This window comes from Lithobates pipiens, unplaced genomic scaffold (assembly GCF_037356315.1).
Source record: "Lithobates pipiens isolate NorthernLeopardFrog02 unplaced genomic scaffold, aLitPip1_a1.2 Scaffold_16, whole genome shotgun sequence".
Taxonomy (NCBI): Eukaryota; Metazoa; Chordata; class Amphibia; order Anura; family Ranidae; genus Lithobates; species Lithobates pipiens.
In genome coordinates, this window is record NW_027507748.1 from 640,823,156 (window position 1) to 640,847,939 (window position 24,784).

General features: G+C 43.1%; 1 protein-coding gene across 4 annotated transcripts in view; it reads right to left on the reverse strand.

The window, feature by feature from the left end:
* Nucleotides 1-1,660: 1,660 nt before the first annotated feature.
* The window catches only part of ARL11 (ARF like GTPase 11), a 96,267-nt gene continuing 73,143 nt past the window's right edge, over nt 1,661-24,784 (reverse strand). For 2 of the 4 annotated variants that reach the window (XM_077484293.1, XM_077484290.1), the window contains one exon: nt 1,661-2,283. In XM_077484293.1, the coding sequence (XP_077340419.1) occupies nt 1,732-2,274 (543 nt within the window). In that variant the 5' untranslated portion in view covers nt 2,275-2,283 and the 3' untranslated portion in view covers nt 1,661-1,731. Of the gene's footprint in view, nt 2,284-17,480; nt 17,612-24,784 lie in introns of those variants that run through there. The other 2 variants (XM_077484292.1, XM_077484291.1) reach the window with 2 other exon arrangements.

The window sequence follows — 24,784 nt, forward strand, 5'->3', positions numbered from 1 at the left end:
CTTGCTTCTGAGTTTGCAGGGTCTGGGCTCCCCACTACCTTTTTTAGTTTTAGTTTTAGTTCTTTATAGTTGATAACATTGAAAAAGAACTCTTGTCTGTTTGTCAGCACCACTTCCCATATCCCTGTATATTGTGTTCAGTAAGATGGCCATCTAAAAGTTTTTTTTATAAAATTAGTGACACTGAGCTTTTGGTCACAAATTCAGACCGTGTGTATGCTCCATCGGATTTTTGCTGGCAGAATTCCAGCCAGCAAAAGATTGAGAGCAGGTTCTCCATTTTTCGGTCGGAAAAAGTTCCGATAGGAAATTCCAACACGCAAAATTCCTACGCATGCACGGAAACAATTTTACACATGCTCTGAAGCATTGAACTTAGTTTTCTCGGCTCGTCGTAGTGTTGTGCATCACCACATCCTTGACGGTCGAAAGTTCAGAGAACTTGTGTGACAATGTGTCACAAGCTTGAGTGGAATTCTGTTGGGAAAACCATCCGAGTTTTTTCTGACGGAATTTCTGATCGTGTGTATGGGGCATTACACTGATTGTGGAAAGGCGTTCCACATTCTTCCTGCTCTAACAGTAATAAAAAATAAAAATAAAAAAAAACCCTACACCATTTCACCATTTAAGGTAAAACCACTTCTCCTCCAACTTCATTAAGTGGCCATGTATCCTCTTAAGGCCTGATTCACACCTATGCAGGTTGAAGTTTGCATATTGCAGGTGCAGTTTGCATTTTTCAATACACATTTTTAATCCATTGAAGACTATGGGACCAAAAACTAGAAAAAAAAGTCCCTGGCCCTTTACATAAAATGCACAGTTTCGAAAAAGGACCCATACAAAACCATGTTAAATGGACTGGAGTGTGTTTCTGCAAAACTGAAAACGCACAAAAAATAAAAATGCATAGGTGTGAACCAAGCCTAAGTGTCTCTTCTCCAAGAATAACGTTACTGTTTGTAATCATTCCTCATAACTGAGGTCCTCCAGCTCCCTTCTGGTGACCAGAATTGGACGGCATACTCAAGATGAGGCCGAACCAGAGTTTTGTAAAGAGTTAGAATCTTCTCCTGCTATTGTTCTAGACTTGGCCTCTTCTTTTATTCGGCCATTGGGTGGCCACCAATGATGTAATGTCTGTGCATGCATGTTGAAAGTACTTTTTTCTGCCACTCAGCTCCTATGCTTCATTATTTAATGCCCTAAAGCACTTTACAAAAAAAAAAAAAACGGACCAGTAAAGGATTTTTTTTTGGGCAGAGGAAACGTAAAAAACTAAAGAAAAACAAACCTGTACCTGCTAGATTTTTTTTTTTTCACTTTAAATGGTGTTTTCATATGCGCCTGGAGTTCGGCTTTAATGACCCTTGCTAATCTTTCAGCTCATGTATAGGAACAAGAAATACTGTGTTCATATAGATATTCCCAGATCATTATGAGACCTATAAACTGATATGGTTAGAAAGTCATCCTATTTGAGGTTCTGATAATATGTAAATTATATTGTAACCTAATGAATAATTTCCCCTGGGGATCAATAAAGTATTCTGAATCTGAAAATGACCAACATCGGCGCACAGGTGTATTTTCACTGTCTGATGAAATGTTAATGAATAATAATAACTTAATTTACAATAAACGGGACAGGCTGATGTAAACAATTGAATAGTTTGTCCTTTTATGAAAACCAATTTTATAGGATCCTAGAACAGAATTAATAGGCACTCATAGGTCACGACTTTTTTTTAAAAGACGTAAAACTGCATTAACTGCATCCATTAATCCTTCTCCAGTGTATGCGCTACAACCTTCTATTTCCCAGGGTCGATCATCATAATTTTCCAGTTTAAGCATATTCACAAGCTCTTCCATGGACAGGGCATCGGGTACATCCTGTTTGTTGGCCATAACCAAGAAAGGAACGCCAGCCATATTTACATTGTTCAACACAGTCAGCAATTCTGCTGTGGCATCTGGAATCCTGGCTTTATCACTGCTGTCCACCACATAGATGAGAATATCCGTGTCCTCTAAGTACTCTTTCCAGTTGGGGCGCAGCTTGTCTTGACCTCCTACATCCCATACAGTAATAAAAACATTTTTAGCTACTTCCAGGGACTCCACATTGAACCCAACTGTCGGAAAGGTCTCTACTGTCTGATTTAGTTTAAGTTTATATAAAATAGTGGATTTTCCAGAAAAGTCAAGTCCCATCATCACCACCCGTGCTTGTTTCTTATATGCAGGCTTTGAATTCTGTGCTCCCATGATGATCTTCTAAAAGAAACAATTATATTTTATTATATACATATTAGGTATCTGCGTAGCCTCTATGTACATGTACATTATCAAAAGAAAAGGAGTGATCGGAGATCACCTGACACCACAGATGCACTGCAGATAAACAGGAAAAATAAACATGCGTGACTTTTAAGGTGCCACCAATTAAGACATCTATAGTGTATACCAGTGATGGCAAACCTTGGCACCCGGGTGTTTTGGAACTACATTTCCCATGATGCTCAATTACATTGCAGAGTGCGTGAGCATCATGGGAAATCTAGGTCCAAAACATCTGGGTTGCCAAGGTTCGCCATCACTGGTATATACTGTATGCATTAAAAAACCTCTTTATTAAAAAAAGTATTTAAAATGTGCCACTGAGGCTTTAAATACGTCACCAATTTAGCATCAGCACAGGCATATCCTATCACAGGTCTGTGCCACCCTATACATTCATATCACATAAAGATCTGTCATACAAATAAAAAATATCGTACAAAAAAAAAGTCTTAAGCCACATCTGCAAGATTTTTCCATGCTATTCTGCAACCTGCAGCAGCACGTATGTTACTTGGTGTGGCACCACCACTGTGGACCTTGGTTGACCCAGGCGGGGATGTCCCCTCACCACCAGTGACTTCCCCCCCCTTTGCTCCCTGTATGATGGGCAGCAGTGGTGTGATAAGCGCCAGGAACTTTTGCATGCTCACTGGCACCCGATGATCTGTCAATCACCATATTTAGGCATCCACTGATGCAAATTCTTGCCTGTGGCAGAATCTGTTTAAGGAGGCTGTCCACAATGCTGCTGCATGCCATTGTATGTATATCCAAATAGGCATTTTTGCCCCAGCTGACCAACTAAATGCAAAAACTATTCGCGACTGGTATTTTGCTGGCTTTATTCTTAAATTCTGTTATTTTTGACTTGTAAAAATATATACATAAACAATGATCTTATCATAATACTAGGGGTATTACACAATGTAATAAAATAGAATTTGCCATTTTGCCCATTCACTAAGAGAAAGATCCCCGATTAAGTTATGCACTAAAATAACTAATATGGTATTTATCTTGAAAGTAGTCAGTTCAATGAAAAACTTGTTATTTAAACGCATTGTCTTCTTTTTTTTTTTTGTGTTCAACACTTAATTTAGTCTATTTAGTTCTTCTTATTCTCATGGGGGGAAAGCAGTACGTAGGGACCCCCAAATTTTTAAAGGTGCTTTAAGATTCTGATGAGCCCTCTGCTCCAAGTCACACACAACCATCAGGCCAGGGTAGTATGGATGAGACCCCCCTACTCATCAACATGAGGGCAAGGAACAGCCCATGTTAAGGGCATGTAGTCTTGCTTGTAAAGTTTATAGTTTGTAGGATGGCCACCTCTCCCTTACCTAGCCAGCCTGGTTGCATCCTCAAATAAGGGTCTGGTATGTATTTGGGGGGGGCACAAGAAAATTGGGGAATGTTCACAGGAAACCTAATTAAACATGCTTCTAAAATGTCAGTAAAACATGTACTAGTGGATAAATGGTAAAGTTTATGTAGTTAAAACTTTTTTTTGTTTGGCTAAAACAGGATGGTTAAAATTTCAAAGTGAGTGGAATTATCCACTTAGACCGCTGTCCCCAGATCAGATAACCCCATTGGAAAAAATGTCTTCACCTCTTGTACTGGCAACATCTGTAAATGTTTGGAATTTCCATTACTTTCTGTCATTGTGTTAAGAACAAATGGAGAAAGTGAATTTTCCAAGCAGGGACACCTAAAGTAATGAATTTTTTCTTACCTACCTAAAAAAACAGTTTGGCTAAAGTTACACTTTAAGGAACATCCTATTGTGCACCTCTCCAGTTGGTTATCACTTCCTCAAACTCAGTCTATCCAAAAGCGAAATGTAAAAATGTGTGATACTGCGCTGTCCCAAAAAGTGTACTGAAGTGAAAAAAAACCCAAAAGAAAAACAAAATAAAATATAATATATCTGCTGCAAGTAAAATGTGTGATACACACATCAGAAATAATAGAAAAATTATTTAGCTGCACTGAAAAAAAATTACAAATATGTGATAACAACTGATCATGCTGAAAAAATATTAAATACGAGTGAACCATTCAATATAACTAATATAGTGATATAACCTAAAAAGAAAAAATGAATAGTGAAGTCCAAAAAAGTACAAATTCAAGAACACCAGATGCGACTGTTAAAAGGAGAATCCTTAAAGGGGTTGTAAAGGTAAATGTTTTTTCACCTTCATGCATTCTATGCATGAAGGTGAAAAAACATCTGACAGTGCCTGCGCCCCCAGCCTCCCCGTTTTACTTACCTCACCCCTCGAAAGTCCAGCGCTTGTCCTGACGTCCTTTCCACCGTTCAGCCTGGCCGCTGATTGGCTGGAGTGGATGGATGGAAAGCGGCGCAGCCATTGGCTCGCACTGCTGTCAATCACATCCACTGATGCGGAGCGCCAGGGGGCGGGGCCGTGTGATACAGCGAGCGGCTATAGCTGCCGGCTGTATCACGGGAGCGTGCCCACAGATGCTTCTCACCATACGAGGGAGCTTGCATGAACGTGAGAAGCACCTGCGGGAGGAAGCCGAGACAGCCACCGAGGGACCCCAGAAGAGCAGGTTTCGGGGGCCACTCTGTGCAAAACGAGATGCACAGTCAAGGTAAGTATAACATGTTTGTTATTTAAAAAAAAAATAATTCACTTTACAATCCCTTTAACGATCTATTTACTAGTGACGTCACACAGTAGCACCCAAGAAGCAGTGACAGGTTATGATAGAAAAAGTCCTCCACCACCAATAACACTGTCGCTTACCAGACTCAAAGATCTCTTTTAAGGGAGATCTCCAACAGCTTGTGGCTCTTTCCCCAGCCAGGGTTTCTATACAGGACCAGGAGAGTGGTCCCCGCTATGCCATCTCTGATGGTATCAAAAGTTTTAGGCAACACTCATCCCCCATGCAAGAGACAGAAAAGCCTCCATAGTGTAGCTCTTAAAAAAACTCTTTATTTTTAAATATAAATAATGCACTTACAAAATCTTCTTCATTCAAATTTTATTTTAAAATATCGAGCTGGCCGGCTGGCTCTCGATCGCTGCCCGTGTCTTCCAGGACCAGCACGGTAAGCGGCGTCCCCAGCCCGTCGCTCCTCCCCACAACGTTTCGTCACAGATGACATCTTCCAGCACTAGCCAAAAGCGAGCTCACAATATTTTTCCCCCATGTGTCCCTTCCTCTGTCAAGATCAATGGCAAACCCCTTCCTTGCATGCCAGGGTGCTAGGTGTAATTCCTGGACTCTGACCTCTCCTTTCTGCCCTATGTCCAATTATTGTCCAAATCTTGCCACCTCAATCTCTGCAACATCTCCAGAATACACCTCTGCTTAACCTATGACACCACAAAGCTCCCGATTTACTCCCTGGTTATCTCTTAGCTCGACTACTGTAACTGCCTCCTCATAGGATTTTCTGAAAAACTAGGCTATCCCCCCTTCAGTCCATCATGAATGCTGTTGCCAGACTCATCTACCTTACCAACTGCTCAGGCTCCTTCACCTCTCTCGGCTGATCCCTCTATTGGCTTCCACTCACCCAACAAATAAAATTCAAAATACTAACTTTACAAAGCCATCCGCAACTCTGCCCCCAGCTATATCACTTACCTAGTCTCAAAATACCAACCTAATCGTTCTCTTCATTTCTCCCAATACCTCCTGCTCTCTAGCTACCTTGTCACCTCCTCCCATGCTCGCCCCCCCCAGGACTTCTCCTGAGGCTCTCCCATCCTCTGGAACTACCATAACTATCTCAATATCTTCTACTCCATCCATATTTCTACTTTTTTTAAGAGTGAATTAATTTACAGGAAGGTCTACTTTCCTTTTATTCATTGCTATAAATATTTATAATGGGGATATTCCTAAAGGTTAAAGTAGGGACCACAATGTACAGAGAGGTACCTTGACTGATGTGTGGCTTTCTCATAAATGTGAAAATGTGTGCAACCGGGTACCTTATTTAGGCTTCTTCTGCTGGCTAACATGGCGAAGCGCTGGGGAAATTTTTTTATTTGATACACAGTATATACCGTAGTTATTTGTCCATCTCGTTGTACACTTTACCAGTTCGCTATACTGTAAACCTTCCAAACTATTTTGGAAAAAAACATACATCTTTTAGGGTGCTCTTAGTTTTACAGGTGCTTGAAAACTCTTCTTCTTGCCAAGAGTCAACCTTATTGGCAACAGACTTGGTCACTTACAGCTATGGCAGTCTTGACAGGGGCAAGCTGCACAAATTGTGTGAGGAACAATAGAAGGGGTAGACTTATACATGCAGCTCCCATCTAATAATATCTTCAGTCCTGAACAATCACTATATAAATGTATAAAATCAGTCAGGGTTGGTGTTCACTGACCAGCTGACAGATTTGATCACAATAAGGCACCTCTTCATTTCCTAGTTGGATGCGAGAATGTTTTAATTCTGTCTGCCAGTGTGCACCACCTTTAGGTAATACATATTTATGAGAAGCGTGGGCACATGAGGGCAGCCCTCACTAAGAATAATCATCATTAGGGATGAGCCGAACACCCCCCCGGTTCGGTTCGCACCAGAACTTTCGAACGGACCCCAAATTCGTACGAACGTTAGAACCCCATTGAAGTCTATGGGACTCGAACGTTCGAAATTAAAAGTGTTAATTTTAACGGCTAATATGCAAGATACTGTCCTAAACAGGGTTTGGGGACCTGGCTCCTGCCCCAGGGGACATGGGTCAATGCAAAAAAAACCTTTTAAAAACGTCCGTTTTGGCGGGAGCACTGATTTTAATGACGATTAAAATGAAAAAAAAAAATGAAATATTCTTTTAAATATCGTGCCTGGGGGGTGTCTGTAGTATGCCTGTGAAGTGCCAAGTGTTTCCCGTGTTTAGAACAGTCCCTGCACAAAATGACATTTAACGGAAATAACGTCATTTAAAGCTGCTTGCGGTTTTAATGTTATATCTGGTTCCTGCAATATGGTTGAAAATCATTGAGAAAAATGGCATGGGTAGCCCTCCCTGCCCATTACCAGCCCCTTTGGGTCTTGTACGCATATTAAGGGGAACCCCGTACCCATATTAAAAAAAAGGAAATACGTGTGGCCCCCAGGCCCTATATACTCAGAACAGCACTATACAGGCGGTGCAAACAAGACAGGGACTGTGTAGGTTTGTTGTGTTAAGTTGAATCTGTTTGTAATTTTCAACTGGTACATTTTTAAAGTGTAGCTCCAGTCAAAAAAAAAATATTTTTAAGCTTTTTGGAAAACATAGGGAAGGGTTATCACCCCTGTATAATTTGTTTTGCCGTCCGTCTTTTTCAGAGCATGCAGACAGCACGCACAATCTACCGCTGACTGCAAGCTCTATTTAAAAGGAGCAAGATATTTAGCTATATAGGTGGATATAGCGGTGTATACTGCGTTCAGAGCACGCAGACAGCACGCACAATCTCCTAACACTGACTGAAAGCTCTATTTAAAACGAGCAAGATATTTAGCTATATAGGTGGATATAGCGGTGTATACTGCGTTCAGAGCACGCAGACAGCACGCACAATCTCCTAACACTGACTGACAGCTCTATTTAAAACGAGCAAGATATTTAGCTAGATAGGTGGATATAGCGGTGTATACTGCGTTCAGAGCACGCAGACAGCACGCACAATCTCCTAACACTGACTGACAGCTCTATTATAAAAGATAGATATATCGCTAGATATATAGGTGAATATAGCGGTGTATACTGCGGTCAGGGCACGCAGACAACAACCACTACAGAAGAGCAAGAACGAAAAATCGGCCGATAACGATCGGTGTATACTGTGTTGAAGGTACACAGAACACCCATTAACTGCTACAGATGCCAACACACTACACAAGGCCGCCGCGCTGGCGGCCTTATATAGTGTGGGGCGTGTACTACACAGCCTGAGCTATGATTGGCCACAGGCATCCTGCCTGTGGCCAATCATGGCTCTCCTCGCTGCCGGCGCTGTGATTGGCCAAGCATGCCGGGTCACAGTGCATGCTTGGCCAATCATGAGCCAGCAATGCACTGCGCCATCGCAGTGCATTGTGGGCCGTGAGCGCCACACGAATTTGGTGCGAACGGCCCATAACGTTCGGAATTCGCCGAACGGGCGAACAGCCGATGTTCGAGTCGAACGTATGTTCGACTCGAACACGAAGCTCATCCCTAATCATCATCAAGGAATCTATAGCTCAGATAACACATTGCTGTAGGCACATTGTTGTAAAAGGTATACTTTCCTTTTTTCTACAGTCCAGAAACAACTGCTTCTGTCACATGACATTTTAAGCATGTTAAAAAAAATAAAAAAAGAAGAAGATCACTAGGTGCTATAACATAGATCAGCTCTGAAAAGTGCTTTTGCTGGCCTTTCTATTTTACTTCTGCGCAGTCTAATCATCGTGCTTGAATCTGTCATATGACTTGCAAACATCAGGCAGTGCATAATCTCCATAAGTTATTATGTAATAGTTCCTTGTTCCCCTCCTGCTAACAAGAGTCATTAATATAATATTTGTGTGTATATATATATATATATATATATATAATGTTCAGTACATTATGTCACTATTTCTGGAGTAAACTTTCAGCATGCCTGGGTAACAACTTAAAGTGTTAGTAAAACAAAACTTGTATTTTCCATTGTTCGTAGATTATGGAGCATTAAACCAAATTGACAATGTAAATCTTTTGAAGAGATGTGTATGCTTGTGCTCCTGGGTCTGTACTCCTGCTGTGGCCATTATGAGAGGTTTTCACTCACCCCGTCAGATTTTTTTTTATTAATTTTAAATTAGGTCGAATGCAACAGGAGGCCTTTAGAAGACAAAATGACACGCAAAACAAGGTGGATGGGAAGAGAGTCAAAAATGATGGTGGCGAGATTTAACTTTGAGGGTATCCAAGACAAATAGGAAGGGGTTGACTCAACCCACTAAGCTATACCTATAACTACAATATCCCTTTTGGTTGGATTGACTTCTTAAAATGTACAAGTAAAGTTATCCCTCTACTTGTGTGTGCATGAAAAGGCAAGGATGAGTTTGTTCAAGGATAATTTCACCCTTTCCCATCTTTTTCCAGGTAAAAAAAAAAAATGTGCATTTATTTATGCTAGGAGCCCATAAAGCATTGCACAGGCTCCTGCCCATACCTCGTACAGGCAGGCAGTTACTGTATGACAGGGAGCATTAATGAACTACCTAGGGTGCTCATCACCCTGGTAGTTAATTTAGAACTACAAGCCATCAGCCACGATGGCTGATGGTAGTTGTAGTTCTCCTATTCACAGAACACAGAATGAATGCTATGGCCAAGTGGGTGGAACCCCACCAGGCCACTTTTTTTTTATAATTGTGACAGCGGGTACAGGGAGAAGATTCTTGGACTGCTGTCACAACAGGGGGTGGGGTGATGTGGGGGCTGCTTGTTTATCAACATGTTACACCCTGGATATGGGTGTAACATGTTATGAAAGCTGAACTTATCCTTGTATGGGGCATGCTGGGGTATTCTTGCATTGGTCATAAACATGCTTTATTATAAAAAATAAAAATAAAAAAACATACTGACCTTTAAAAAGGCATCTAATGCTTAAATTGGAATTAAATTTAAAGAGAAACTCCAGCAACCCTGCCCATTCCCCCCCCCCCCCCCCACTTACCTGGTGGTAGTATCTGCATATTTCAGATACTCTCCAATCCAGTGGCTCCAGCGTTGACCCACTGGGATCATCCCATACCCAGCTACAGCACTGTCCCACACCAGCATGTTCTATCCGACACCATCAAGAGGCCTTCAGGGATTAGCGGGGGGCCTCTCAATGACATGCCAATAGGCCAGCCCCCTCCTCCTGTTCTTCAATGAAAGCCTATGCCTCCTGGGATATGTGACGTACACATTCTGTACCCCCGGGAGGCACCGAGGGCAGTGTACGTGTCATTCGCCTAAGACAAATGACATGCATGTAGAGAAGGGGAAGACTTTCACTAGAAAAAAATAAAGATGTAAACAAACGAAAAACATTTTTTTCCAGATTCTGCCAGAGGAATGGAGGAGGGGTGAAAAGGTAGGATCTTCCTCAGGAGGGTGAAGGTCTGCTTTCACTTAAAGTGGATGTAAACCCGAATTATTATTTTTTTGATGTCATAATGTAGAGCTGTGGTCATCAACCCTGTCCTCAAGGCCCATTAACAGACCAGGTTTGCAAGATAACTGAAATACATCACAGGTGATATCAGCTTCTCAGTGATTGCAGTATTCTAGTCTGCATCTCCACAAGGTAATACATAAAACCTGGCCTGTTAGTGGGCCCTGGGGACAGGGTTGATGATCACTGATGTAGAGTATAAGATTTCCTATCATTTGAGCCCAGTCTTGCCACAAAGAGTTATTCCATCTCTGAGCAATCCTCTTTTATTGTTCAGTGAGATAAATCTTGACAAACAGAGAAAAACTTTGTCAAATCCTCCCCCTTGGTGTGAGTGACATGTGATGTACATATCTCGTGCACTAGCCTAAGAGACATGCATCATTTTTTAATTCCCTCCCACTCCTTTCTTCTACTGCTCTGCCAGAATTGCATGTTCCCCACCTCAGCATGATTTGGCATGCTTAAGTCATGTGGTTACTTTCCTGTCTTTTCACTGGATGTTAGTGGTCATAGCAGAAGTTCAGTGTAAGAAATACACAGTAGAAAATGCATATTGACAAGGGGAGTGTAGAGGTGAGCGGGGAGTCTACTGACATTACAATTCCACCCACCGAGCTCCAGATAACAGATCCACCCACAGAATCTGCAGTTTTTTGGGTCTCATAGCAGACAGAGAGTTGAGATTTGACAGGTAAAGATGCATGCAGGATGCATGTATATCCTTATAGATAACCCCTATGATAGTAGTTTAGAAAGGATGACATTGGGTTTATATCCACTTTAAAGACTCTGTAAAAGACTGCGAGTAGGCAGCTCTTTATTGCAGAAGTAACATGCTACGTCTCTTCTACAATAACATATACAGTGGAGAAAATAATTCTTTGATTTCCTGCAAATTTTGTAAGTTTGCCCACTTATAAAGAAATTAAGGGTCTATCGTTTTTATCATAGTTGTATTTTAAATGATAGAGACAGAAGATCAACCAAAAATCCAGAAAAGACACACACGATACAAGTGTTATAAATTGAGTTGCAGTTCAGTGAGTAAAATAAGTATATGATCCCCAAGCAAAACATGACTTAGTACTTGGTGGAGTAACCCTTGTTGGCAAGCACAGAGTTTCTTGTAGTTAGTGACCAGGCTTGGATGTTGGTACACTCTTCTTTACAGATCTTCTCGAAATCCTTAAGGTTTCTTGACTGTAGCTTGGCAACTCAAAGATTCAGCTCCCTCCATAAAGTTTCCAAAAGTTTAAGGTCTGGAGACTGGCTAGGCTACTCTATGACCTTAATGTGCTTCTTCTTGAGCCACTCCTTTGTTGTCTTGGGTCATTGTCATGCTGGAAAACCCATTCGTGACCCATCTTCAGTGTTCTGGCTGATGAAAAAAGGTTCTCATCCAAGATTTTACAATACATGGCCCCATCCATTGTCACCTCAATGCAGAAGTTGACCTGTACCTTTAGCAGAGAAACAGCCTCAAAGCATAATGTTTCCACCTCTATGCTTGACTGTAGGGATGGTATTCTTAGGGTCATGGTCAGCATTTTTTTTTCTCCAAAACACTGAGTCACCCTTCTCAATAAGGTACATGTACAGGCATGGCAATGAACATTTAAATGATTTAGAGGATTGGGAGAAGGTGCTGTGGTTAGATGAGACCAAAATTGATCTCTTTGGCATTAACTTGACACACCGTGTTTGGAGGAAGAAAAATGCTGACTATGACCCTAAGAACACCATCTCTACAGTCAATGTGCATGTCAGGTGCATGGGAGGTGGAAACATGATGTTTTGTGGCTGTTTTTCTGATAAAGGTACATGCCAACTTTGCCACATTGAGGCGCCAAGGGACAGGACCATGTATTGTAAAATCTTGGATGAGAACCATCTTACCTCAGCCAGAACACTAAAGATGGGCGATGGATGGGTCTTCCAGCATGACAGTGCACCTCTACTAGAGCTGCCACGACGCGTCGACGTAATCGACTACGTCGACTAAGAAAATACATCGACATGCGTGCAGGGCGTCGATGTGTCACAGTGGTGGCAGTGCTTAGTATCTACCGCTGCCCTCCATGCCACCGTCCCCCTCTCTTCTCCCCCTCCGTGCCGCCACCCCCCTCTCTTCTCCCCCTCCGTGCCGCCGTCCCCCTCTCTTCTCCCCCTCCGTGCCGCTGTCCCCCCTCTTCTCCCCCTCCGTGCCGCTGTCCCCCTCTCTTCTCCCCCTCCGTGCCGCCGTCCCCCTCTCTTCTCCCCCTCCGTGCTGCCGTCCCTAGGGGTGCAACGGATTGTCACCGATCCGTGATCCGAGCGCACATGCCGCGATCCGCAGTCTGGGCCTTAGGAGACCGCGACTTCGGCCTAGCTCTGAAGCGGCGGCCATCTTTCTACACCCAGTCATTTACAATGTGATCGCTCCAACGGAGCGATCACTTGTAAACAAACCGGCGTCATGACATGACGCCGGTTTCTCTCTGTACTGATCTGTGCAGTGGAGGGGAGAGGTCGGATGGAAGCAGCCATCCCTCCATACCCAGCCCGATACAATACTCTGCAATGCCAATACTCTGCCAGCCAATGCAATACTCTGCAATGCCAATACTCTGCCAGCCAATGCAATACTCTGCCCCGCCAATACTCTGCCCCGGCAATACTCTCAAGGTTATCCAAAGGATTAATTAGCTAATCAAAAAAAAAACACTAGATTAAAAAAAATAAAAAAAAAATAAAAATCGGATAGTCGTTGACTAATCAAAAAAATAATCGATAGATTAGTCGACAGACAAATTAATCGTTAGTTGCAGCTCTAACCTCTACCACCTTCTGTGTTCAGTGACAGGATGGAGAGGACAGGGCTGCCAGAGGTGGCGGAACACCGATCCAGCAGAAAAAAAGCCCTGCCCACATCTAATGTTAGCCTGCTACAGTGAAGCAATGCATTTTCACATCCTACCCCACCATCAACTTTTGCCCCTACTGATATTTAAACTTTAGATATATTTGACAGTTTTGTTGCACTGCTGTACCTATTTTATCATTGATACTGTATCTACTTTTGTAAATTTGGAATGTTTTCAAGAAAAATTGAAGAGACAGTCACCTAACTCAAAGCAAAAGTGCCAGTGTCTGTGTAAAGCCTATCCTCTGACCACTGTACACGCACCTCTCCAGGGATCCTCACATGTTCTTACTTTTGCAACCACCACCAAAATACACATGATGTCAAATGGCATTAGAGCTCAGCAGGATCAGCAGCATCACCCCTTCCATCATAATGAAGCTGTTTAGGCCTAGTGATTGGCTATTAGGCCCATGCACTGCATCATGGGAGGAAATCCATGCCCAAGAGTACACGATATTTTGCAGCGACAGCCACAGAAGGAGCAGCAAGAGTGTGTCAAAGAGGCAACTATAGTGGTCAGAGGTGGGGCCTACATGGTAATTTTGCCTTGAATGAAGAAGGTAACAATGTCACTTTTAAATGAAGCATGTAATCTCTGCAATAAAACAGTGATGATGAAATGCGACAACAACGACAATAGATTGGCTAACGCATTTACAAAACCAGAACTTGTCTTTTATAGTTTATAGCTTTGTTAGTAACAGTTCTTACAAATCCCTAGTATTTGTTTCAATTCTGAATCAAATAGTAGTGTGGGATATAAATAGAAAATTAAAGAATTTTATTGCGTAGAGCTGTTAAGAGCCTTCAAAATTGAATATGTACAACTTTCTGTGAAAACAAGATATTTAATGTATGTAATGGGGAATAACAGTTTCTGAAAAAGCTACAATAAACTTCCCGTCCAGCAAGTCCACACAGTTTCTTAGCTGCCTGCTTCTACTTAAAGCGACGCTCCAGCCCCCCCCCCCCCCCCCCCCCGAAAAATTAAAAGTCAGCAGCTACACATACTGTAGCTGCTGACTTTTAATATTAGGACACTTACCTGTCCTGGAATCCAGTGATGTAGGCACCCCAGCCGATGTTACAATCGGCTCTCAGGTGCTGTCACCGCCATAGCCTGTAAGGAAAACCATCTGTGAAGCCTTGCGGCTTCATAGCCCATTCCCTACTTTGCATGCACAAAGTGCGCTGCGCTTTCTGAATGGCACGGCAGTGTGGATGGAGGAGGGGGCCGAACTTCTGATGTTTAGACAGGAAGGGTATGGATCTGACTTGATGTCTCTAGTAGGTCTGTATGTACAGCGCTTAAAATACTGAGTGTTGTTTATCTGGTTCTCTAAGACCCCTTTCACACTGGGGCATTTTTCAGGCGCTTTAGCGTTAAAAAAAAGCGTCTGTAAAGCGCTTGAAAGAAGCCTCATCTGCAGTCCCAATATGAAAGCCCAAGTGTTTTAAGAGCCCTTTCACAATGTCAGCGCCCGAAAAACGCGCTTAAACTAGCATCGCTTTACCAGCGTTTTTCGAACGTTATTGGGGCGCTTTTAACCCCTGCTAGTGGCCAAATAAAGGGTTAAAAGCGCCCACAAAATGCTGCTGCTATTAGCGTTTTTCAGGCGCTTCCCATTGATTTCAATGGGAAGGGGCGCTTTAGGAGCGTTGTATTCACCGCTCCAAAAGCGCTGCAAAGAAGCTGCTTGCAGGACTTTTTTTGACGCCCTGCTAGCACAGCGCCTCGGTGTGAAAGCACTCGGACTTTTACATTGGGATTGCAGTTGCAGCTTCTTTCAGGCGCTTTTTTTTTAACGCTAAAGCACCTGAAAAATGCCTCAGTGTGAAAGGGATCTCGTGTGAAAGCACTCGGGCTTTTACATTGGGATTGCAGTTGCGGCTTCTTTCAAGCGCTTTTTTGAATGCTAAAGCGCATGAAAAACGCCTGAAAAACGCCCCAGTGTGAAAGGGATCTAACTGATTTATGGCAGCTAATGTAGGCTGCTTTGACACATGAATATTTTAACCCTGTAATCTGTTGCCTGTTTTTGCGAAACTTCTCTATAATAAAGAATTAAAACAAAAAAGTAGATCTTGGATATATTCAAGTATTTCACTTTAAAGGCTAAGTTCACCTTTCCCAGAAGATAGCCAATGCAGTCAAGAGGCCCCAGTGGGTATTAAAAAAAAAAAAAAAAAAAAAAAAAAAACTGTAGAGCTTTGTAAAACGTTCATTAATTTTACTGCCATGCATGTAGACCATTAGGGACCCTCTGGAAGCTTGGCTGAAAAAAAAAACCAATCATGTATTTTCTTGTTGCTAGGACTCAAAATCCTTTGGTTTTTGCTCCTGTAATGTCGAGAGTGAGCCCAGGTTCACACCTGATGCAGGTTAGAAATCATGCGAGTTCAGCTGAACTTGCATTATTTCAAACCGGCAATGCAGTTTGACTTCGGGCATGATTTGACAGATATCTGTGCGGGTTCATGTACAGATGCCTTTTGGGAATTGGTGCGGTGCTGCCCCGATTTGGACTGTGCCATTGCGGCAATAGCCGCCAATTTGGCATGCGATTTGACATGTCAAATCACATGCCAAATCAGGATAATGTGAACGTGTGCTAAGTGTCCAATGTTTTTCATGCCCTTGTAACAAGGCAGGATCTGGGGCTTTTCAGCTGGGCTTTCGGGGCCCAAATGGTCTACAGGTATGATAATAAAAGTTAATGATCATTTGTCTAACTACGACGATGAAAGCAAATGTGATCATACTTAATATATTTTTTAAAACACAACCATTCAATGTTATATTTTAAAAAAGTAACTCCACTTTTGTTTTGAAAAAAGCAAACACCCCCCCCCCCACCCCCCGCCCCCCGTGTGAGATTGTACATTGCATCAATTTTAACAAAGCTTGTGACAGATGCCTACTTATTTTTGCTCTGAAGGAATAGCTATTTTTTTGATTGTATCAATGCGCAGAGTGAATTTGAATGGGAGTAACTTTTTCATTATCAATTAGCTGATGTACTTGCAGTGCTCTAAGCCCTTGTACACACGGTCGGAGATTCTGATGGAATGTGTCCTATCGGACCGTTTTGTCGGATATTCCGACTGTGTGTGGTCTGCATCGGACTGTTTCCGTCGGAATATCTGACGGACCAAGTTTTCCAACTTGCCGGTAAAATTTTCCGACAAAATGCTCCTATCGGACATACTGCGATCATGTGTAGCCTACTCCGACGGACAAAGTGCCACGCATGCTCAGATCAAATTCCTAGACCCCAAAGCTATTGGCTACTAGCCTGAACGTAGTCCCGTCGTAACGAAATAACGTCATCACGTTATGTACAATCGGATTTTCCGACAATTTAGTCCGACCGTGTGTATGCAACACCACTTCCGGACCTCTTCCAGGAATTAATCCGTCGGAATTACTCTGACGGATTTGGTTGTCGGAATCTCCGACCGTGTGTACAAGGGCTCATAGGGAAAGTTGCAGTTTCAGCATTCCTTTAGACCCCTTTGGGAGTATCTCACCGAAAATTAAATTGGTTTTGCAGAGGATGCCTAAAATCTGACTTGCATCTTAGTGCAGACAGGGAAAAAAAATAAAATCAGTAAGCCAATCAGCTGATCACACAAGCAGGACATGACACCAACTGTGTATGAAATACCCCCAAGATGCCATATTGCATTCAATTTTACTGAGAATTACAGCACTGCAGGTTGAAAAGGAAAAGTAATTTTCTATTACAGTTTGGCTTATGTAGCAATCGTATATGAATTTTATCTTCCCCAACAAAAGTAGAATTAGCCTTTAAATAACTGTATAATCTATGCAACCGCTGGCAATTACAACTAAAAAAAAGTACTTTGTACAATCAAGCTGTAATACTCAAGACACCTTTAGTATGGATAGAAGATCGTAGATTGAATGCCTGGTTTCTAATAGTCTACCTGTTAACATTATCATTGATCTCTGGATAACATACAAACAGTATAGTACATATTGAATTTATTACAGGAAGCATCTTACCTTTATTTCAGTCTCCAATGTCTTACTGGAAATGGTGAAACTTCATTTCCCTGCTCGGTATCCTAGTCATACTACAAACTCGTAGCTGACAATGAGTGTATTGCCACAAAGCAGAAGTACAATGACTGGAGAACGCAGCAAAGAATGACTCCGGAACTGAGGTCTCCTCCCTGTCCAATAATATTTCCTCAATGGGTTTACATTTGCATATTGTGTCAGTGCGTTAGATTTCCTAGATTCCAGTCATACATCTCCAAACAGGTTTTTCATATGAAGTTACAAGGAAAGTTAAACAGAATCAAGGTGATAGGTGAGTATAGCGTTGCTGTTTGTAGTTCATTGTAACCAAGCAGCTGTAGTTAGGAGATTTCTCTGTTTGGCGACGATTATCACACATTTGGCACAATTTTTTGCATTAAAGGGGTTGTAAAGGTAAATGTTTTTTCACCTTAATGCATTCTATGCATTAAGGTGAAAAAACATCTCACACTGCCGGCGCCCCCAGTCCCCCCGTTTTACTTACCTGACCCCTCGAAAATCCCGCGCTCGCCCCCTGCCGTCCTCTTCGCCGCTCAGCCTGGCCGCTGATTGGCTGGAGTGGATGGATTGAAAGCAGCGCAGCCATTGGCTCGCGCTGCTGTCAATCACATCCAATGACGCAGCGTGCCGGGGGGCGGGGCCTTGTGATACAGCGAGTGGCTATAGCCGCCGGCTGTATCACGGGAGCGCGCCCGCAGTGCTTCTCACCAATGCGAGGGAGCTCGCATTAACGTGAGAAGCACCTGCGGGAGGAAGCAGAGACAGCTGCCGAGGGACCCCAGAAGAGCAGGTTCGGGGCCACTCTGTGCAAAACGAGCTGCACAGTGGAGGTAAGTATGACATGTTTGTTATTTTAAAAAAATAAAAATTTTTACTTTACAACCCCTTTAAATATACGGCATTTTTCATGGTTTGTTACAGACTAGTAAATTGCGTATTATTAACATAGGGTGTTACCTGAGGACTATTTTTAGCCATCCACTGATGGAGGTTATGTTTAATTGGAGACATATACAGTGCTCAGCATAAACGAGTACATCCCTTTTGGAAAGCAAGATTTTAATACCTCATTGAACACAAAAATAATTTCCAAAATTTTGACAAAACTGAGTTTTATAGAACATTTGTTTAGTTCATTACATGAAAGGTTAATAATATAACTTAGATTACAAAATCTTCAGTTTTACTCAAATTAGTTGAAAATACACCCCACGACAAAAACTACTACATCTAGTATTTTGTAGGACCTCCACGATTTGTAAGGACAGCACCAAGTCTTCTAGGCATGGAATGAAAAAGTTGCGACATATTGCAACATCTATCTTTTCCATTTTTTAGGCTGGGTTCACACCGCTGCGGCTGGGAGACCCGGATGTGATTCGCACCGCACTGCAGTGCAAATCACATCCGATCTCTGTGCAATGCGAGTTCAGCCATACAGATAGTATGGCTGAATTCGCATCGCACCCGCCGCAAACTCGCACGGGACCCTTTTTTTGGTCCGCAGCAGAATCGGATCGCATGGGTGTTCACACCATGCGATCCGATTCCTGTCCGAGTTTGCAGATCGCACTGCGATATGTGGACTGATCTGGGGGTGTCATTAACATTTCACTGACACTCCCAGCAGTCCGCATAGGGCAGTGTGAACTGCCGGCGGGAGGCATGCGATGCGGGAAAACGCCGCGGATTCGCAGCGTTCCCGCATCGCTCCGGTGTGAACCTAGCCTTAAGAACAACCTCTTTTAGAGCCTGGATGCTGGGTGGAGAGCGATGCTCAACTTGCCTCTTTAGAATTCCCCATAGGTGTTCGATTGGGTTCACATCGGGAGACATACTTGGCCACTGAATTACTTTAACCCTGTTGTTCTTCAGAAATGCAACAGTGGCCTTAGATTTGTGTTTTGTATCAGTCATGTTGGAAAAGTGCACAACGACCAAGGGCACAGAGTGATGGTAGCATCTTCTCTTTCAATATAGAGCAGTGCATCTCTGAATTCATGATACCATTAATGAAAGGAAGCCCCCCAACATCAGCAGCACTCATACAGCCCCACAGAAGGACACTACCACCACCATTTTTCACTGTAGGCACCATGCATTTTTCTTTGTACTCCTCACCTTTGCGATGCCATACAGTTTCAAAGCCATCAGTTCCAAAAACATTTATCTTGGTCTCGTCACTCCAGAGTAGAGTACCATTATGCCACGTACACATGACCGGATTTTCCGGCAGACTAGGTCCGACGGAATCAGTCCGTTGGACAATCCGATCGTGTGTGGGCTAATCTGATCGTTTTTCGTAAAGAAAAAAAAATTAAAAATTTAACGGACCTAGAAATAGAACAGGTTTCAAATCTGTCCAACGGACTCAATTCCTATCGGGAAAACCGTTCGTCTGTATGCTGGTCCGACGGACCAAAGAGGATGCAAGGGAAGCTATTGGCTATTGAACTTCCTTTTTTAGTCCTGTCTTACGTCATCACATTCAAAATGAACAGACTTTCGAAAAGAATTAGTCCTTTCGGAAAGTCCGTTGGAACTCCGCGAAAGTCTGTCGTGAAGACCGTCGGACCTAGTCTGCGACAAGTCCGGTCATGTGTACACGGCATTAGTCTTCTTTTTCAGCATGGGCCCTGGCAAATTCTAGGCAGGCTTTTTTGTGCATGGGCTTTAGGAGAGGATTCCTTCATTGATGACACCCATGTATGCCATTCCTCTACAGTGTACGCCGTATTGTGCCATGGGAAAGAATCACCTCCGTAGATTCTGAAAGGATGGCAAAGTTTCTCTGACAAATCTGTTGGGGTGTACTCATTTATGCTAAGCACTGTATGTTTAGTGTTTTTGTAAGGGTTCCCAGGGCTGGTGCAAGGATTTTTGACACCCTAGACAAAACCAAATTTTTCTGCCCCCAATTCGCTTCACCCCTGACTCCACCCCCTTTGCCCTGCCCATGTGACAGAAGGCACTATACAGGTAGCATTTGGCTCTGCTTCCTCTAGCGCTGGCTCCAGTGCTGCGCTACGCCTCTAATTACACTACTGGACGGATGAAGCAGCTGCCTAGGACTGAGTTGGTTACATGCAGCAGCCTGCAGTGCATGCAGACACGGAGGGAAACCAGTGACCGGGCGCCCCTAGGCAGCAGTGCGCCCTAGGCGGCTGCCTAGTTTGCCTAGTGGTAGCACCGCCCTGAGTGTTCCTTATTATGTTCAGCCCTAAAAATTCAAATTGTACATTTTTATCAAGTAAATATAAAATATTGGATGTGTGCAAGATTCAGCTATTTGTGGCCTACACACATAACAGCAGGCTTCCCTAGAGGATGTTTTAGGAACTTGGAGCAGTGCAGTGTTTTCCTTGGCAGTTCCCAGTACTAAGCACAGATCACAATACATAACCATGTCCCTTGATAAACTCCAAGAAACATATTACAATAAGTACAAAAATCCCTTTTTTTTTTTCTTTTGCATTCATTAAGTGACACAGGATTCAGTTATTCAGAGATAACTGATATGTCCAAAAGCAATCCTACTGTCATGTACCTGGTTGAAGGTGGACTTGATGAGAGGGGATTTCCTTGCGGCTGAGTGCCAAGCACCCCCGAGGTGAGAACAGGGACTGCAAGGCCCAAAGAAGCACAGGTGCCTTTTAGGTAGCTCTGCTGCTAGTTGCTAGAAGCAGAATTCACCAGATAGTTGTCAGCTGGTCTGATAGGACTGATGGCAGGACCCCTGTTGCTCTTGGAGAAGTAGCGGGACCAAGGCAGTGGCCACTAGCAAGATGGCACTCGAGGTGGTGGCGCAGCCACACTGGCAGGGCCAGACAGAGGAAGCATAGTCCAGATGGAAGCCAAGGTCATAAATGGAAAGGCAAACCTGAGGGTAGGCAGGAGTGTGGTCAGGAACAAGGTCAAACCCTGCAATCCAAGGGATCAGGCAGAAGAGTAGTCAGGTGACAGGCCAGGGTAACGCACAGTTGGGTAGAAGAGGCAGAGCCGTTAGAGCAAGCAGGAGTCAAACCAGGAGGGTCTGGAGACAAGCCAGGTCAGTAACAGGAGGTCCAAGGAATACAGGATACACCGGAGAAAGGAGTACTGGGAGCTGAAGCTCATCCAGCACATTAGGGTGTTGGTGCCAGTCCTGGCAGCAGATGTGCATGAATGTGAGCCAGTGCGTACAACCATGCTGATGTGCATGTCTGTGTTGATGCACGCACTTCTGTGCAAACAAGCATGATCATGTTTAATATTGGCAACTGTGACAGGTTTTTTTTCCTCAGCACATGCTCATTTTTATTCCCAGTGGTGTCCTGACACCAACTTATGAGCAGCCAACAGTAACAAAACAGGCCGACGTAAAAAGATTGCTAGCACATCAAAGTATCAGAGGCATCCCCTTGTTAAAAGGTATCAGTCAGGAGAAGGGTACAAAAGAATTTCAAAGGCATTAGATATACCACAAAACACAGTGAAGACAGTCATTACCAAGTGGAGAAATATGGCACAATGGTGACAGAACTGCCCGTCCCTCCAAAGTTGATGAAAAGATGAGACGAAAACTTGTCAGGGAGGCTGCCAAGAGGCCTACAGAAACAAAGGAGCTGCAGGAATATATAGCAAGTACTGGCTGTGTGGTACATGTGACAACAATCTCCTGTATTCTTCATATGTCTGGGCTATGGGATAGAGTGGCAAGATGGAAGCCTTTTCTTACGAAGAAAAACATCCAAGCTCAGCTAAATTTTGCAAAAACACATCTGAAGTCTCCCAAAAGCATGTGGGAAAATGGGTTATGGTCTGATGAAACCAAGGTTGAACTTTTTGGCCATAAATTCCAAAAGATGTTTGGCGCAAAAACAACACTGCATACCACCAAAAGAGCACCATACCAACAGTGAAGAATGGTGTAGGCAGCATCATGCTTTGTGGCCGTTTTTCTTCAGCTGGAACAGGGTCCTTAAGTCAAGGTAGAAGGAATTATGAACAGTTCCAAATACCAGCCAATATTGGCACAAAGGCTTCAGGCTTCTGCTAGAATGCTGAACATTAAGAGGAACTTCATCGTTCAGCATAATGACGCAATGCATACATCCAAATCAACAAAATAATGGCTTCACCAGAAGATTCAGGTTTGGAATGGCCCAGCCAGATCCCAGACCCGAATCTGATTGAAAATCTATGGGGTGAACCGAGGAGGGCTGTGCACAGGAAATGGTGTGTTTTTACAAAGAGTGGGCAAATATTGCCAAGTCAAGATGTGCCATGCTAAGAGACTAATACCCAAAGTGTTGTAATAAAATCAAAAGGTGCTTCAACAAAGTATTAGTTTAAGGGTGTGCACACTTATGCAACCATATTATTTTATTTTTACTTCCCTCCACCTAAAAAATTTCAGTTTGATGTTCAACTGAGTTGTACAGTTTATAGGTCACATTAAAAGGTGGAAACAGTTCTGAAATGATTCATCTCCATCTCATTTTACATCACAGAAACCTGACATTTTAACAGTTATGTAGACTTTTTATATCCATTGTATATAGTGCATCCTCTGGAAAGTATTCACATCGCTTCACTTTTTCCACATTGTGTTATTTTACAGCCTTATTCCAAGATGGATTAAATTAATAATTTTCCTCAAAATTCTACAAACAATACCCCATAATGAAATGAAAGATGTTTGAAATCTGTGCAAATTTATAAAAAAAATAAAAAATCACATGTACATAATTATTCACAGCCTTTGCCATGACACTCAAAAATTGAGCTCAGGTGCATCCTGCTTCCACTGATCATCCTTGAGATGTTTCTACACCTTGGAGTCCACCTGTAGTAAATTCATTTCATTGGACATGATTTGGAAAGGCAAACACCTGTCTATATAAGGTCCCATAGTTAACAGTGCATGTCAGAGCACAAACCAAGCCATGAAGTCTAAGGTCTGTAGACCTTAGAGACAGGATTGTATCTCGTTACAGAGCTGTTGGGAAGGGTACAGAAAAATATTTCTGCAGCATTGAAGGTCCCAATGAGAACAGTGGCCTCCATCTGTAAATGGAGGACGTTTAGAACTACCAGGACTCTTCCTAGAGTGGGCCGCCCAGCAAAACTGAGTGCTTGGGAGAGAAGGGCCTAATGCCCCGTACACACGTTCCGATTATCGTAAGACAGATCGTTCATTCACATTTTGTTGCATACAACTAAGATCGAGTACAACAGTGCAAAATGTGTGTAAAATTTGTGTCATACGATTCTGGAAAAATCTTCCGTTGTGCATAGCTACGTATTTGAAATTATGTCAAATATGTGTGACCTGTGTGTCCTTCTGGTTTATTTTTGTGTTTCCGATCATGCGTGGTGTTTGTTGAACGACTTTTATCGGACTCATACTGTACGGACGACACGATTGTCATACGATGGGCTGTCATCCGACCAAAGTTTTCCTGTTTGTTCCTTCGGATTTGGTTGGACGGACTGTCATGATCGGCTGTCGAAAGCTGTGTACTAAAGATCAGATTATCGAACGATCTGTCCGAAATCGACTTTTGTGGTCCGATTATCGGAACGTGTGTACGGGGCATTAGTCAGGGAGGTGGCCAAGAACCCAGTGGTCCCTCTGACAGAGCTGCGACATTTCTCTGTGGAGAGAGGAGAACCTTCCAGAAGAACTGTCTCTGCAGCACTCCACCAATCAACCCTTTCTAGTAGAGTGGCCAGACGGAAGCCATTTCTGAGTAAAAGGCACATGACTGCATGTCTGGAGTTTGCCAAAAGATCCCTGAGGACTCTCAGACCATAAAAAACATCTCTGGTCTGATAAAACAAACATTGAACACTTTTACCTGAATGGCAAGCGTCATTTCTAGAAGAAACCAGGCACCGCTCATCACCTGGCCAATACCATACCAACAGTGAAATATGGTGGTGGCAGCATCATGCTGTGGGGATGTTTTTTAGTGGTAGGAACCGGGAGACTAGTCAGGATCGAGGGAAAGATGAATGCAGCAATACACAGACATAACTGACGAAAACCTGCTACAGCACTGGACCTCAGACTGGGACAAAGGTTACGGTGGCTACAGGACAACTCTGTGAATGTCCTTGAGTGACCGAACCAGAGTCCACACTTGAACCCAATTGAACATCTCTGGAGAGATCTGAAAGTGGCTGGGCACCGATGCTCCCCATCCAACCTGATAAAGCTCTAGAGGTCCTCCAAAGAAGAATGGGAGAAACTGCACAAAAATAGGTGTGCCAAGCTTGTG